The following is a 16969-nucleotide window of genomic DNA, read 5'->3' as shown; positions in this document are numbered from 1 at the left end:
AAATAAATGCAGTCATGGGGAGCATTAGAGACTTCTTTCAAAAATATTAAAAATAATATTACCGACACCGGCTTTTGAACAGTGTGCTGATTGAAAAAAAGTTCACAGTATTACATGCATGAAACATTCTGAAAGCACCAATCAGTGGAAATAATGTAGGTCAGTGTTTTACAAAAACTCCCTCATAGCTATCTTCTGACTTGAATAACTGTTTAAAAGTTGTCTAAAGTTAGACTTTTTGAGTTGATAAACAAGACATGCATATCTGCAGACATTTTGCCTTGATCTTTGACACATAGGGAGTTTTACCTTGCCACATCACTGATGCGATTAAGTCAGTACTTTCTGTAAAACTCTTGTAATATTATACTTCCTTTTTTAGAGTTATGAAGTGGCTTTATGATGAAATATGGTAATGCCCTTGTAGAGAAAAAGAAAAATAGCCAGTGAGCGCCCCCTGTTGGACAAATATTCAATTGCTTGAGTTCTTTTTTTCTTTCTTTTTTTTTACATTACATAAGTAGGAAAATAATGATGTCTCTTTATTCGAATACATGCATCATTTTGCAATAATTCTGATATATGATAAAATGCTGTTAGGACCAACATTTTCTTATGTTTATTATATTACTGAGAAACAACCACATTTTCATTTTCTCACCATTAGATTTAATCGTCATTACATTTGTTTTCTTCTACCCATTGTTTTTTCTAATTCATTTTGCATTTGTTTTCTTTTGCTCTGGTGGGAAATATTTAAACATCTTCAATATACAGCTTCATATAAAGCCGTTTTGTGCATTGGGCCGTAATGCTCTCAGCTCAATATCTGTTAATGACGTGTGTGATGACTACTAAAAAAATCCTGACCATTAAACAGAATTAGCAATAAAATAACCATGAAAACCTTCTGAATTCCTGTGCTTTATTTATGAATGTAGGAATTCAGTCTGTCAATTAAACCATGAGGAAAAATTTTAAAAAACTGCTTAATGGTTTTCTGCCATTTTTACTTGGCTCCATCATCATTCTAATTAAAACCAGTGGTGTAATTCATTATAAGTAATTAATGACTGTATTTTAATTATTTAAAATGTAAAGTAAGGGATTAGTCTTAATTTTACTGAAATGAATTACAGTAACTTCTGATGTAATTGCATTAAATAAATACTTTATTGACTATAGAACAATTCTATATAATACAATACAGAATATTTATCAAAATGTAATGTCTAATGTCAAAATGTATGTTTTTAATGTAACCTCCCTTTAAATACTTTTGTCAGTTCAAGAATAATGTGATTATTGTTATATATTTTTTTATAGTATATAAACATACTATTTAATGATGTAATTTTACATTATTTATTTGAAAGAATTAAAAGAGAAGTTCCTGTTTATGTTTAACCGTTCGAGGTTGATGGGATTTAGTAATTATAGTAATCCAATTACACTGTTGAAGATGTAATTAGTAGCTAGTAATTCATTACTTTTTAAGTAATTATTAACTAAAATTAATTAATTTTCACTTTAGCTAGTTTCCAAGGCAACAGTTCTTATTTTCATTTAGTTTAACTTGATTTAATAACGTACAACTAAATCTGAAATCAAAATTAATATAAACTATATAGACATTTTTTAAACATAAACAATAACAAAAATGTCAAAAATACACAGCAGAATTAATAAAAATGTTGAAAAACATTCAAAATATTAATTAAAACTATAATAGTATCTCAATGACACTAAAGCAACACTGTCTCCTAAGGCCTATATGGAATAGAAATGGGATAGAATCTGGAGTATCTCATTTGATATTTTTTACCATTATTATATGTATGTAGGCTATTTATTTATATTCTGTTAGAACTCAATGTTGGGTCAGTTGGTTCATGACCCTACAGTTAAGAACCGCTGGCTTATAACAGATTAAAGGTCAAAGGTCGATGAAGGAACGAAATGAATTGCTTATGTTGTTGAATTAGATGGTCTGCTAAACAAATGTAAAGGTCAAGCAAAATGTAGAAGTCCCAATTCTGCTCATTGACCTTCGCTCGCTGTGTTACTTCCACTCCACCATATGGCGGCTCCCACACATAGTGCATGAGTTGTATAAACTACTTTAATGGTGCTTTTTTTGCTATTTCTGGACGGTTCTTGAGCCCGTTCACTTCATTGTATGGAAGAAAACTCCAGGAACAGTGAGTAGCCTACATTATGACATAATGTTTATTTCTGGCCAACATTATCCTTAAACTGTGAATTAAAATGAAAACGACATTGATGCAACCAACCGAATCCAATTATTTATTATTATGTGTGGACGTCTGCATGAATCTCATGAGGAAGTGGAGACAATGCGCATGTCTATTATTGACCACTAGAGGGCGGAAGGAGATCAAGGTCTGACAATCACGTGACTGACCGCTGTTATTCTGCATCACAACAAGGAGTACAAGTTTAAATAAGGCCAGCCAGAACAGATTCAGTGAAAATTAATGCTAAACTAAGGGTTACTGGTTATTTATGCATAAAAGCTTTTGATAGCACATGGATACAGTCAAAGAATCTTGGGAAGTATTTTGCCCTTACTTTGCATATGAACGAATGCCTTTTCCTGTATTGTGGATTTCAGTGTGAGTAGGCAACAGGAAAGAAGAAGAGAATTTAAAAAAAGAAGAAGAACAAAAACAAGGAAGAGAGACTGTTAGACAAAGACGGACACAGAAGAAGGCTTTTTTGGGAGGGAGATACAGCCTTTTCCCCCAGCAAATGTGTTATAACACAGAAACAACCTCTTACTGCAAATGAGAGTCAGACACCACACACTGCATTAGAGTCAGACAAACATGGGCTCTGGAGCAACACTACTGTAGCCTGCTGTCAACTTCACATACGTATACTGTTGGTTGGTAAAAGCTGTTGGATTTAACTATGCAAAAGTTACATGTTTTTATGAGCATTTTAAAAATGTAAATCACTTAAAATGAAATATATTCAAAGCACATGAATCAGTGTTTCACACCCATTACATCTGTAAAGACACATTCAAAAATTGTTTCAGAGGAAAAGCAAGTTATTATTATTAAAGATTGCAAAGAAAATCTTTTTGTGTTGAATAAATAACATGCATAGTGAATCGTTCCAAGTAAGACCAGGGACAGAAAAGGTAAAAAAAAAAAAAAAAAAGGTGTATGATTTTGAATTAATTTAAACAAAGAAAATAAGTATTCACGATTCTTCACTATTTTAAATACAAAAGAGAAGGTAGTCTTAGCTAACAGGAAACCCTTTAAATCAACACTGACCCAACCATTTATAAAAATAAAAAAATAAAAGATTTTCAGTGTGAGTTTTGGAATCCATGTCAATATTACTCACATTTAACTCTAGTGTCAGACATGTACAAATATGTGGAATTGAAGTGAAGAGTGGTAAATTACAGATAATTTCCTGTCAGAGGTGCGTTGTGGGTGTAAAAAGTCATAAAGGGCTTAACTACATGTTGAGACAAGTCCGTGATGGACTGTTCTGCTTGTTCTGAGTGAGATATTATTAAACTCTGAGTCACACAGTATCAACCCAGCAAGAGTTTTCCTTCCCAGAAAATATTACATACTTTTCATTCAGCGTTGATGAATTCATTCAGTTTTATTCAGCTCTGCACATGAGACACTATATTTATAGGCTATTTATTACATGTGTGTGTGTGTGTGTGTGTGTGTGTGTGTGTGTGTGTGTGTGTGTGTGTGTGTGTGTGTGTGTGTGTGTGTGTGTGTGTGTGTGTGTGTGTGTGTGTGTGTGTGTGTGTGTGTGTGTGTGTGTGTGTGTGTGTGTGTGTGTGTGTGTGTGTGTGTGTGTGTGTGTGACAAATCTATTAATCGCATCTAACATAGAAGTTTGTGTGTATGTGTATATGTAAACCTATATATTTAAATTTTTGTTACATGCGATTAATCACGATTAATCGTTTTGACAGCACTATATATATATATATATATATATATATATATATATATATATATATATACTGCATATAGGCTACACATTTACACACTGTTATTTTAGATGCGATTAATCACGATTAATCATTTCGACAGCACTTATATATGAATATTTTTTAATTATACATATTATATATTATTATATATTATAATATATAATACAGTATAATCTATCTGATGAGTGTGTCTCTTTCCAACCAATGAAGATGCAAAAATAATTATTCACTAATTAAATAAAATATAAAATTAGAATAAAAATAAATAATTGTTATAATAAAAACAATCTAAATAAAACACTTAATAAAAGTGATAAATACTTATAAAATGTCCACCTAAATGCCTGTGTGTGTGTGTGTGAAGCGAGCACTCTTCCTGCCTGTCTCAGAGCTCGACCAACCCCGCTGCTCTCCACAGGTGATCGCTGTCTCTCTCCAACCAATGAAGACGCGAAACTTATTAACCCTTTAGGGGAACAACCAGATCTTTCCAGGACTGTGGACTGAGATGGACTTCATCGTAAAACAAACGTTTGGTCGGTACTTTTGCCAGCAGTCTCGAGTTGAGTTTAATTTAAAGTGAAAGCGCAGTGGATAAGTGCGCGCTGCGGCCGTCGGTGATCTTGGCGCGCGGATTATTATATCTTCATCGGGTTTATGAAGACGGATTTTCTACCGCAACAATGATCCAGATCTTATTCCAAAAAAGATGATTGTAGACTTAGACATGCTTTTGATGTATGTCCTCTTTTCTCCCCACAACTCCCCAATCCCCCTCGTATGGCTTTGGAAATCTGGTCTTGACATGTTTATGATGAATTATCACCATCCACCCTAGTGGAAAAACTGGTGAGTTACTCTTTTCAGTGTTATTATAGACAACTTTTTTTATGATTAGATTGAAGGATTAGTCGATTTCAGCTCCACTCAGATTATGTTGTTCCTGGTTTGGTCAAGAGCTCTTTATGTTAATAAACCGGCATCTAATGGCCTGTTACTGTGTATATACCACCTTCCTTCTGTTTGACCTCATTACAATGATTACATTGCTGTTAAAGATGGACCTCTTTAAATAAGGGTTGTTCTTGTGTTGTTGCCAGATTTGTTTTCTTTTTTTTCTCTCTTTTTTTTTCTTCCCCCTGTTGGGAGCTCTGGAGTTAAACACAAATGGAAATTGTACTTTTTTCATTGTGCATATGTGTAAAATCTAAAGTCACAATGTGTTTTATACGTATACTCCTACTAAAAACAGCTTAAAACCAGCCTAAAACTGTTGGTCTCCCTGCCTGATGTGTTTTAGCAGACAATCACACTTTGTGTTTTAGTGTGTGTTTCTTCAGCATTCATTGTAGATGTGTTTGAATTAAATTCCTCAGAAGATTTGCACAACAAGTGTTGTACATTTGCACTCTTTAATTAGGCATTGTTTGAAGATATTTCTATGATTATTCACAATATATCACTGTTTATTAGACTACGCTGAGATATATTGTCTGGATTGTAGTTGAGCCCTCGACTACCAAACTGACGAAGCATCCTGTATTTATAGTTTGAAGCTTCATTATAAATAATGTCATATATATAAGGCAGAGCTTCTTTAGTGCTCTATGTGCTGTTTAATTGCATTTTTGCTTTTCTATATATATATATTTAAAAAATTTGATCCGCAAAGCTATTTAAATGACCTTAGAATGCATTTTAACCAGAAATGTAGAGGAAGTGATATTTGAAGCATTCAAATGCATCATCATTTATTTAATGTATAGGCTACATCTCAAAGCAGTGCCAATAAACAGTAGATTGCTATTATGACATCGTACTCATTAATGTGACAACATGCCCCACTAAAAGGGCCATATGTATTCAAAATTTGTTTTACAATGTGACCTGAGTTTCTGGTTATACCATCATTTGGGTTTTACCCCAAGTCTCTCGTACTATGAGTTTTAAAAAAACTACCTATCTATGTGTTCAGCCCAGACTCGTAAACTTGGTTGGCCTTTGAGGGTGATTTTTTTTTTTTTATGGTAGGTGTTATTGTCTTATTATAGTCTAAATGACAGGGTAGAATTGAAGCAGCATACGCATATTGTTTTTGGCTTCTTTGCTTGTTATCTTTCTCAAACCCAGTGAAAAGGTCAGTTTGGCCTTTCAGGAGACCTGCTTTTTAAACTGCGCCTCAGTTTCAAGTCCTCTTCCTGCTCAGAAGCAATTTATGTGTATAATGTCATATCAACAAGCAAATGTTTTGTGGTGTGTGCAAATATGATCTATATGTGTTACATTTATTATTATTATTATTATTATTTACTAAGCACAAGATTGCCCCAATTGGTCTTTTTTTATTTTTTTATTTTTTTTATCTGATAACAGATGAACAATTATTTATCATGCCCACTTCTACCATATTTTCACTTCTCTTTTTCTCACTTTCTGATATCTTCACTATCTGTTAGTTTCTGGTCTCTTCATTAAAAATAATGGTCCGTGATTAAAATTGACAATATGTGCATGATTTAAGAACTTCAGTCATCAGGATGAGATTGCCAGGTTGTTTAGGCTATTAATTATTTAATTAGTGCGCAAATAAACTGGTGTGAAATTATAGTCAGAATGTCATTGTATAAAGATGTGCAGATATGATAGTTTTCATTCAGACTTTTGGGTGACACTTTATTTTAAGGTGTTACACGGTATAGGCTACATGTACTTGTAATAATAGTTAATGCTGCATAACAAAAACTAACCCTAACCGTAACTCTATAGTAAGTGGTTAATTAATATTACTCAGTACAATGTAACTACGTCACCTTAAGATAAAATGGAACTGACTTTTGTTGATGTCTTTGCAGCCTTATGAAACTTGTTCTGTGAAGTGTGTTATTTTCAATGGTGTTAACTTACACCACCATGTGGCAGTTTTCTGAAAGCCATTCATTTGTGTTTACACTGAAGATGACGTGACTTTAGTCTCCATTAAAAGCTATATACATTGTGTTATTTGTTCCATTTAAACCATTATTGCTGTATTTTGTTCTTATGTTTGTGGAAATTACCTTTTTTTTCTTGTAAAACATAATCATTGTTCAGCTTGTAAACAATTCCTTTTCTTGACTATATTTTGTGTACTTTAATGTGGTGACTGCGTTGTATGTTTTTTTTTTTGGGGGGGGGGGGGGGAGGACAACTTAATAGGCTTTGAATAATCTCGAAGAGTTTGTAAAGGCAGTATGAATTTATAATTAGTGAAATCAACTTAATTTCATTGGTTTAACTTAATTTGACCAATAGAGGGCGCAGTATCCTAACATAAAACTGATTGTAACATAATTGACAAAATGCACGTTTGTGATATAAATATGCTCTATACAGTTATTGCAAAGTTTCAAGCTAAAAGAAAACAAGTCTATGTTGAATTGTAAGGTGACAATGCATATAAATGCAACATTGGGTGTATTTTATAGCCCATCAGTTTATTTACCAACTGCACAATAATATGGCACGGAGCAGAACTGCTAGCTAAAAAAAGAAAAAAATAAGAGTTGGAAGTTGTACTTCATATGAGTTAGTTCATATAAGTGCATGTGTTCATTTTGGCAATACAACTAAACATGTAACCTATACACCAGTGTTCAAAACAGTATGTATTATAAGATGTTATGCTATCTTGTGCGTTAATTTACAGTTACTGTGTCGATTTAATAGACCTGTATTTAACAGCTATAAGAATTAATTCAGTTGAAGCATGTGACAAATGTATGACATTGTGTAGCCTATTGTTTGGATGGTAAATAAAGCCCCTTAATAATGAAATAATATCTGATATACGTATAATGTGTGCGCGCGTGCACATGTTTCGTGACCGCGCTCGCGTGCATGGGCCGTGCTGGAATGGCTGAGGTGCGCGTTCACGGGAGTTTGTGAGGGAGGAGGGAAGAACGCAATCGGCTGAGGAGTTTTTAATGTCCGCCATGTTGTGAATGGCGCACTGAGGCAGCGAGAGAAAACACACACACCCGCCTCTGCTTTTCCTCGCTGGATCTTTTCTATTCCATTATTTTTTCTCATTCTCCAACTCCATCCACCCTCCTCCATGAGATCTGTGGCGGTTTTATGGGAGATTGTGAGGGGATCGGATAGATTTATAGAGTAAAATGAGTAAACTGTCGTTCAGGGCGCGGGCGCTGGACGCTCTCAAACCGCTGCCCATCTACCGCTGCGAGGATCTGCCCGACCTGCACGAGTACGCGTCCATCAACCGCGCCGTGCCGCAGATGCCCACAGGCATGGAGAAGGACGAGGAATCGGTACGATTTTAACCATGCAACTTCCGATTTTCTGCGATACAAACTTGTTTTTTTCTGTCAGTCTGCGCAGGTTTGGATGCAACAAAATGGCCGACTGTTAGTGAAGCGTTTACACGGTGTTTTGTGCCCGTTTTGCAGCTTGCACCTAGTTTTAAGTGTGGTATATACAGTTGGATTTATTTGATGGCTATTCGCGGTGTGAACGTAGGGTTGTGTCAATCCTTTCGGACCCGAGTCGTGCAGCAAAACACAAAAGGAGTCATGTGACCGTGGAGGTACCGACATTTTGTTGGATGTTTTTTTCTGTAGTGGCGACAAACGGCAGACAGAGGGCGGGAATTCCCGCTGTCGTGGGAAATCTGGAAATATCAGCGAATTTGAAAGCCATACTTTGGTCAAAAATGTAAATTCTGTAATTTACTCTCCTTCTTGTTGTTGTTCCAATTCTGTGTAACTTCATTTCTTCTTTGGGAAGCCCAGACGGAGAATATTAGGTCTTGACAGCCTCAGTCCCCATTCACTTGACTTCCATGTTTTGTTTTTTTCCCATACAATGAAACTGAATGGTCACTGAGGTTGTCATGTTACCTAACGTCTCCTCTTGTGTTCTTCTAAAAGTTATACATGGTTTGAACAACGTGAGGCTGCGTAAATAAAATAATTATTCTCTTTTTTTTAGTGAATTGGCTATCCATTTAACAATTGTCTCGTTTTTTCACACATGGATAAGTCATCGGTATTTCTGTGTAGAAAACTATCAAGTGATGCTTGTGAAAATATTTATCGCCTGTAAATTGCTCTTTGTGAATGCAATTTCTATACAGAAAATCCTTGAATGCATGTAATAATGAATGAATGAAAAATGTAGGCTATTTGTTTAAAGATGTGGAAACCTTGGAGAGTGAGGCTGAGCCAAAGGCCCCTTAAATAAGATTCTTTCCATTCTTATTAGGCCCCGGGGCCGCTAGCATCAATGACTGGATTTACATGCATCTTATTCAGAATTTGGTCACTCACACATTAACGTCAGTGCCTTAACCAGAATAAGACAAAATTCTTGTTTTATCTCCAAAAAATACCCCTGGCACATGCAAATATTGATCTGAATATGAGGTCATGTCACCTTGCAGTTTACTAAAAAAGAAACACCATGGCCTACTTTTTCAATTCATTGCATTCTTTTGTGTATTGTAATGGATGTTAATGAAAATTAGTGAGATCATTAAATTCCTGAGTGAGCTTCTTTAGTATTTCCAGAAGAGAATATTTTTGGTTTTCTGATTTTGTGCTGGTTGGATCTGTGCATCTTTTATTAGAATAAACATCAGAAAATTATTTACAAACGTGGTCTATGACAGCAGCATGTCAAGTGTCTCTTGTATTTGCTTGATGTGGAGGTTCATAAAGAGTGGCTGTTTAATGTCTGAGGCTGTTTGTTTGGTTAGTTGGAGAAGCTTTTCTTCTTTTTAAATTGTATGCACTGTTTGAAGAATTCAATTAATGCAATATTTTTTTAATAGAAATACAAAATAAGCCTGAGGCCCTTGTGAAAGATGAAGCGTGTATGCTGGTTGTGCTCTCTTGACACCTTTTCACACTTGTGCTCTTTCGTTGGAATGGAGAGGCCTAGTTTTTAAGTGTTTTTGTTTTTATAGGGTTATAGTTCATCCCAAAATAAAAATAAATTGTCATCAATTAGGCTACTTTCTCTTATGTCGTTTCAAACCCATAAGTCTTTCGTTCATCTTTGCAACACAAATGAAGATATTTTAAAGTAAATCTGAGAGATTTCTGTCTATCCATTGACAGGCCAGACAACTACCACTTGACTTAATCACTTCAAAAAGTTCATGAGATTTTAAAATTAATCCACATGAATTGAGTGGTTTAGTCCAAATTTTCGGAAGAGACTGGATCGCTTTATGATAAACAGATTGAAATTAGGCTTTTATTAACAAGTTTTGATCAGCGAACATAAACGGAAATAGTTTTGTCATCATATAAAGTGATCGAGTCTCTTCAGACAATTTGGACTAAACCGCTCAATTCATTTTGATTAGGCTAGTTTTACAAACTCTTTATTAGGGCTGCAAGATATTGAAGAAAAATGCGATATGCAATATTTAATGCCATAATCCGTAAAGGGTGTAAAATTATAATCTTTAAAATATATTTAAAATTATATAAGCTGCATATGTTTCACATTCTTTTTGTGACAAGAAAACATTCTTGAAACTTCTGAGAGTGAACGCCAGTGTTTTACTGTAGCATAAGAAATAAGTGTTATTTTAACATCAGTGTAGCCTGAATCCGTTTAGTGTTTCAGATAAAGCCTAAATTAGGTTTATTTAACAACAGAAACTGAATAATCAAATGTAAAAATAAAACACTGCTTAGATTTCATTGTATGAATTAAATATATAGCCTATAGTGGTGGGGAAAAAATCGATTCTGTTCAGTATCGCGATATTTTGCGCACGCAATTATATCGATACAGTAGCGCAAAGTATTGCGATATTTAATTATAAAATTATCTGTTTTACTTCCCGGTTTTCTCAGAGTTTACTCTGATCATTTACATTTGCGTATTACATCCACAAGGTGGCGCTTGTTGCGGTGCTTTGTTGTCGTACATTCGACAGCAAATTCAAATGAAAATGGCTTCAGTATTACGGTTGTACACGACGCTCCGCATCTTTCAAATCGAAAGTGTGGGTAAATTTCGGTTTTATGATTATTCTCAGGTTTATGTTACTCTATTATGTCTGCTTTATGTTACTCTATTGTATTTAAATAATTTTAAGTTATGTGCTGGGAGCTCAGTGAGTTTTGTTTGTTCCATATTAAATATTACCTGCTCGGTCTTGTCTGTCAGCGCGTTGTCATTGTCCTCTATTTTTCACTGCTTGAGAACATGGGTTGAAATCGCCCTCTAAACCCTCATTCACTAAGTTAGGCCTATTCCCTAAGTTAACGTTAGTCCACTAATACTGTTCACTTGAAGGAGTGAATGAAAACGAGTGAGCGACAGGCGTTGAGCGTACATAAGCTGTACATTCGTTAATGCAGTGCAATGTGGGACAGAGACGCGATCTGACACGCGTCCCATTTTCTCACAAATCTCTACATTTATTTAAATAATTCAAGATTGCTCTTATGAGAACACTCGACAAAACTGACATTTTGGCATAATTTGTGTGTGTTATGGTTTGTTCAAGCCCGAAAGAGAACTTGATACTGACGCGTGTCTTTTCTGTGGGTCGTGTGTGTGTGTGTGTGTGTGTGTGTGTAATACAGGCAGGATTTAATGGATACTGCGTAATTGCATTAAACATTTTTAACGCTTTAAACTTTTTTTTTGTTTTTGTTGCGGTGCCGCGGTGGGCAAGTGATGAAACCAGTGTTGCAATGTGTCCCGAATGTTCAAGAACAAGTTTTTCAGTTTTTGCACTTCAGTTAATGTGTAGAAGATAATGTTTAAAGAATTAAATGTGACATTTAAAGTGAGGTGAGCAGTCTTATTTTCCTAATTTTTTGTAATGCCTTTGAATAATACGGGGGACGTGAATCGCAATATCGCAGAATCGAATCGCAATACTTGCTGTATCGCAATATATTGAGAATCGCATTGAATCGTGGCCCAAATATCGCAATACTATCGAATCGTCACATTTTTGCCAATTCCCACCCCTAATAGCCTATACTGATTCTTATTAAAGCTACAAAAGTTATTCAGCCACGAGCAGTGAGTGATTTTCTATTTGTCTTTTGTTCATGACCTCAGTTATTGCAAGACGTTGCGATATGCATATTGCGGTATAGGCTATACATTTGCGATATTTCGATATATTGTGCAGTCCTATGAACCTTTTGAAGTGTCAGAGTGGTCGTTGCGTAGCTGTCAATAGAGGGACAGACAGTGCTGTCGTGTAAATAAACAGCCAAAACGCATGTTTTTAGTTAAAAAATTGTGTACTGTAGTGTAAACATTGGTTGACACTTTTAGTTAGGGCTGTCACGACAGCCCTAGTTTGAAGTGTGCATTTTCTACGAGTCAACTTACAGCTTAGCCTTAATATTGGTGGTCTGTGTGACCCCTGACTCTGATTTTCAACAAGCCCCGGTGATTCTTGGAAAAACAATAGAAAACCAGTTTTGTTTCGTTGTACCATTTGTTTGGTGGATGCTTGCAGGCTTTCTTATTACTACAGGCACGGGGGATATTTTATATCAATTGACATTTCTTAGCCGTTTTAAGCCATTTCAAATCTTGTGATGACAATTTTTCTGACAGCAATTGACTGTAGGATGTGTCTAACTGGTTAAAGCTCTGTCCTACGGATTGTTTGGAATGTGTGGCAGAGTGGGTTTCTCCCAGCGGTTAAATGTTTTGCTATCCATAAAGGCTGGATTAATCTAGGCCAAATTACTGTCTGTTTAGTTCTCTAGCTGTTATGTCACGGGTCACAAGCTTTTACAACTCCCCGAAGATGTGATTTTCAAGCACTGACACAAAGTTTGTCAGAATATAGCCTATTGTGTTTTGTTCCGTTTTGTGGCTTTTATTTTTGTATCGGTCACATTTTATTTTTGTCATGTTAATGCCCAAACCACCATTTTAGTGGATTCACTGTGAATACTGGGAGGTGATATTAAGTGCAAGAACTTCCTTTCTGAACAGCGTGGGAACTCTCTGAAACCATAAATAACTCTATAATTGTGCTTTCATGTGCTGATTGTGCTCTGATATGCTGCTTTTTCAAAGGTTTCCAAGTAGCTAGTTTGCAATAGTTGAGTTACCTTTAAACCTCCATAAGCATTCTGTACAAAAATATATTTTAAATGTCATTTAATATTTGTTGTTGGGGCTGAAGTTTATCTAGAGAAAGGATCTGAAATGACTAGAAAAAATAGCAGCTCAAGCATCACTTAATCAATACCATCATATATAAGAATGTATTCTCTCAGTTTTCCGTTTGCTCATTTGACCACTTCTGATGTAGCCACCTACAAAGGTGTAGCTAGTTTGTTTCTAGAAACATTAATGCAATTCCATTCATCAACATAGCGGCTTTGCACTCCGTTCAATCACATCCATCATTATGTGATTTTAACATTATAAATTAATTAGGCCCCCATGTATAAAATACTGCTCTCCAGTCAGGGTTGGAATTTTTATAATATGCGGGCAAACATGCTCCTGATGTTTCGACAGTGCTGTTTTTGTTTTGTTTCTGAATGAATCCGTTTTTCTGAACAAATCTAGCAAATCACTGGTCATTTACTTTGTTCCTGAATGAAGCAGTCGTTTATAACGAATTGAAGGATTCAGTGACTCAATCATTAACACTTGCTGCCACCTACTGGCGGCTTTAGTTTACCATCTAAAAGTAGGCCTATTTCTTTTTTTTTCTTGGTTTTTTTTTATATATTTAAAACATTCTCATAACATTATGCAATTGTAATATCAATAGCATTTGGGTTTATTTTTAAATAATTTAGTTTACACTGATTTTATTTGATTGGTAACAATAGCCAGTTACTCATTCTCATTAATGAAGTATTCAGAGGAAAATATGGTCTGTTTACATTTAGCTTACATAGATGTATTTATGAAAGTTCGGTTTAATTTGTAGATTTGAATTATAAATTAACACAATACTGCATGGTATCACAATACTACTTCAGGTGCTTAAGTATTGCAAGACATTTTTATGGTATTGTGACAACCCCACAAATTGCCTAATAGGAAAAATACAATATAAGAAATTAAATAGTGCATTAATATTTTCATTACAGTAGCATTCAAAAAAATTGAATAAACAAATGTAAAAAGAAAACTACAGACTTTCACCATATGAATTAAATGGCCTAGGCTATAGCTTACTGAATCTTATTAAAGCTACTGAAGTTATTCAGTCAAGAGCAGTAAGTGTTTGGTTAACATTAGTGACACAGACAGCAGGTTTATTAAGCAGCTGTCAGTTTAAGACGTAATGAATGGATCTAATAAACTGATACACATCCGAACTGTCCTCACATTCTAAGATGCGAAAGAACTTATTTCATTACTGTATGACAGGCTTTTACTGTGTGTGTGTGTGTGTGCGCGCTTCATGTGTACACACACACACTCGAAAAAGCTTATGTCAGAATTGCATGTGCATTTTTTTATCTGGCAAGGCTTTAAAAAAACAAGCAAATAATAAGCTTTTGTGATGGTGAAAAACTAAAATGTCATGTTAGTGTAAACCTGCCGCTGTGTTGTTAAATGGGATGTGAATGTAGGCCTACATCGCGCTTTACAGTACCAAATCCAATATTGTGCGTATACTATTGTGTTATTGTTAAGCCCCACAAAAGCACCAAAAACATTATAAAGCACCATAAAGTTTTCGAGCACTATATTGCAAGTGTTCTGAAGCTATTATAGTATAATTTGAGATGGAAATTAATTAAATTCAAGATCACGTAAACTTTTCCCTCCGCAGCGGCTGTCAATCATTCTTCATTCAGTATTCAGCGTCGCGTTTGGTTACGACAGTCAACATGATGAAACTCTCCAAGATGATTCTATGTTAGGCTACTATTATTATTCTTGATCTGTAGATAAAGCTCTATGGTTACGAATAAAACAACTTTATCTTGTTGTACTTTATTGCTGTAACTTAATCATGTTTCTACCGGGTGTCTGTTAGATCACAACACTAGAATAGAGTCAGAGCACTATAATTGTTCTTCACGCGCACAGTAACTGAAATTTAAAACTGTTAAAATAAAAGGCTCAATAAACTATTGCATAGATGCTGTATAATACTCTACGCATCAATATGTCTTTCGTTTGTGCTTTGCACTTTTCAATGCGGACTCGTCGCGCTGCGTGCTGTGACTCCATGTTGCTTCAAGCGCATCATTCTGCGCTCTGGATGCGCATAAGCGCTTTGTGCCGCACTGTATGTGCAGCCTTTCATTATATCATAACACAGTGACGTAATGAAAGATTATGAATGGCCTTTCTTGTTCTTTCCTATCTATCATATGTTGCAGGCTCATTAAACAGGTGTCCTATACATTTAAAACATGTCTCAATTGTATAGTAGCCTATCTATATATAAAAATTTATCTTTTTGATTTTTGTTAACTTGTTTTTCATGAATGTATTTTACAATACAAAGAGCAATGTGTAACGTTTTACCAGATTTAGTGTTACACTTATTGTCTCTTTGTTTTTTTCACTAGATGTTCAGATTTTATACAATTATTGTGGACTTATGATTTTTCTAGACTAAATTTTACTGCTGAATTATCCACTAATCTAGTTTATAAAAGCATTTTTGTCATAGATTATTATCATATATTTTTTTGGATTTGTTTTTCTTTATAATGAAGTTGTCTGTATTAAGTAGACTGTGTTTAACACACAATGAGTGATTATCAGTTCAACACACAGAGAGTTATATAAATTCTACTTAAATAAAAAAAAAAGGGTTGGTATCGGATTGGTATCGGTCGATACTCAGAATTTTTGGTATCGGATCGATTCTGAAAAAAGTGGTATGGGTGCATCCCTATTTTCTGTCTCTAGTGGTAACAAGTGGAATTGCAAAATTGCTTTTTTTTAATGTCTGCGATTTTGAGTTCAGTTGGATAATCATGTAATGAACTTCTTTACATTTATTTGTCTTTTCATCACAGTTGCCAAGCATGATGCTTCATTTTCAGTATTGTGATTTGTGGTTATTGTTTATGTTAGTAGCCTATGTAGGCCTTGTACGTTTGGCAGATGTGTCGGCTTTGGCAGATTACATTCCAGCAAGCCGGTTTTCCCAGAGATGATGGTTTCCTCATTCCGGTCTGTCGTCTAGGCTAGAGGTCATGGCAGTATTCCAGACAAGTGTGACCTGCTTGTTTCTCTCTAGTTCCCTGACAGAATGCCAGGACTTTGTAAATGACTCGGCATGTTCTGTAAGATTAGCATTGTTGCTTCAAACAGCAGTCCAGGCTCTACACTAAGGTTTTTTTTTCCACTGTCCGGTCGTACCAGTGGTTCAATTTTAACATGTTGGATGCCATCACAAAGAAAGTAATAAATGGGCTACATGAAATAAAATGGGGCCTGTTATTGTTTTTGGTGTTTTTGACCCATTACCTAAAAGCTAGCCTAGCGGTTGAAATGCGCACTGCAGTCAAAATTTTAAATATTAGAGAGAGTTGATTCTTCCGCCCCTTCTCAGACTCAGATTAACATTAAAAACGGAGAGCAGGAATACTAGGTTGCTGTCACATTAAGACCTTGCCTAATGCATGAATCCAATATACAGTTTTTCCATTCCATTGCGCTTTTCATTTGTTTAAGCATATGCCCAAGTAAAAAAGCTCCGCCACCCCCAACGATATTGTGTATCAGTGTTCTGCTGACAATAGGACGATTTGGCTATTTGTGTCATTGCCATTTAAATTGTATTATGTCTGTCTTTGCATTATTTCTGTCATCCTGCACTCTAGAAATCTGCATCAGACATGGAAAAATCCCCATGCTAGTATGTAATAGGCTATGCTTATATCTGAATGTAGTTCATTTGAAGCAAAATAAGTTCATCCCTGTTACAAGTCGCTTTGGACAATGTCACGTTAGTTGATTCTGGATCAGCCAGGCCAACAG

General features: G+C 35.2%; 1 protein-coding gene across 3 annotated transcripts in view; it reads left to right on the top strand.

Moving 5' to 3' along the window:
- The first annotated feature begins 4388 nt into the window (after positions 1-4388).
- Positions 4389-16969, top strand: part of epc1a (enhancer of polycomb 1a) — a 50024-nt gene continuing 37443 nt past the window's right edge. Inside the window, exon 1 of one of the 3 annotated variants that reach the window (XM_077200312.1) lies at positions 4389-4849. Coding sequence is in view for 1 of the 3 variants with exons in the window: in XM_077200311.1 (XP_077056426.1) it covers positions 8155-8307 (153 nt within the window). In the remaining 2 variants the exon portion in view is untranslated. Of the gene's footprint in view, positions 4850-7902; positions 8308-16969 lie in introns of those variants that run through there. The other 2 variants (XM_077200311.1, XM_077200313.1) reach the window with 2 other exon arrangements.

Source organism: Siphateles boraxobius, unplaced genomic scaffold, assembly GCF_051911475.1.
Source record: "Siphateles boraxobius isolate OS27281-9 unplaced genomic scaffold, OSU_SipBor_1 46, whole genome shotgun sequence".
Classification (NCBI taxonomy): domain Eukaryota; kingdom Metazoa; phylum Chordata; class Actinopteri; order Cypriniformes; family Leuciscidae; genus Siphateles; species Siphateles boraxobius.
The sequence above is the reverse complement of the archived record's forward strand: the minus strand, read 5'-3'. Positions and strand labels throughout refer to the sequence as shown.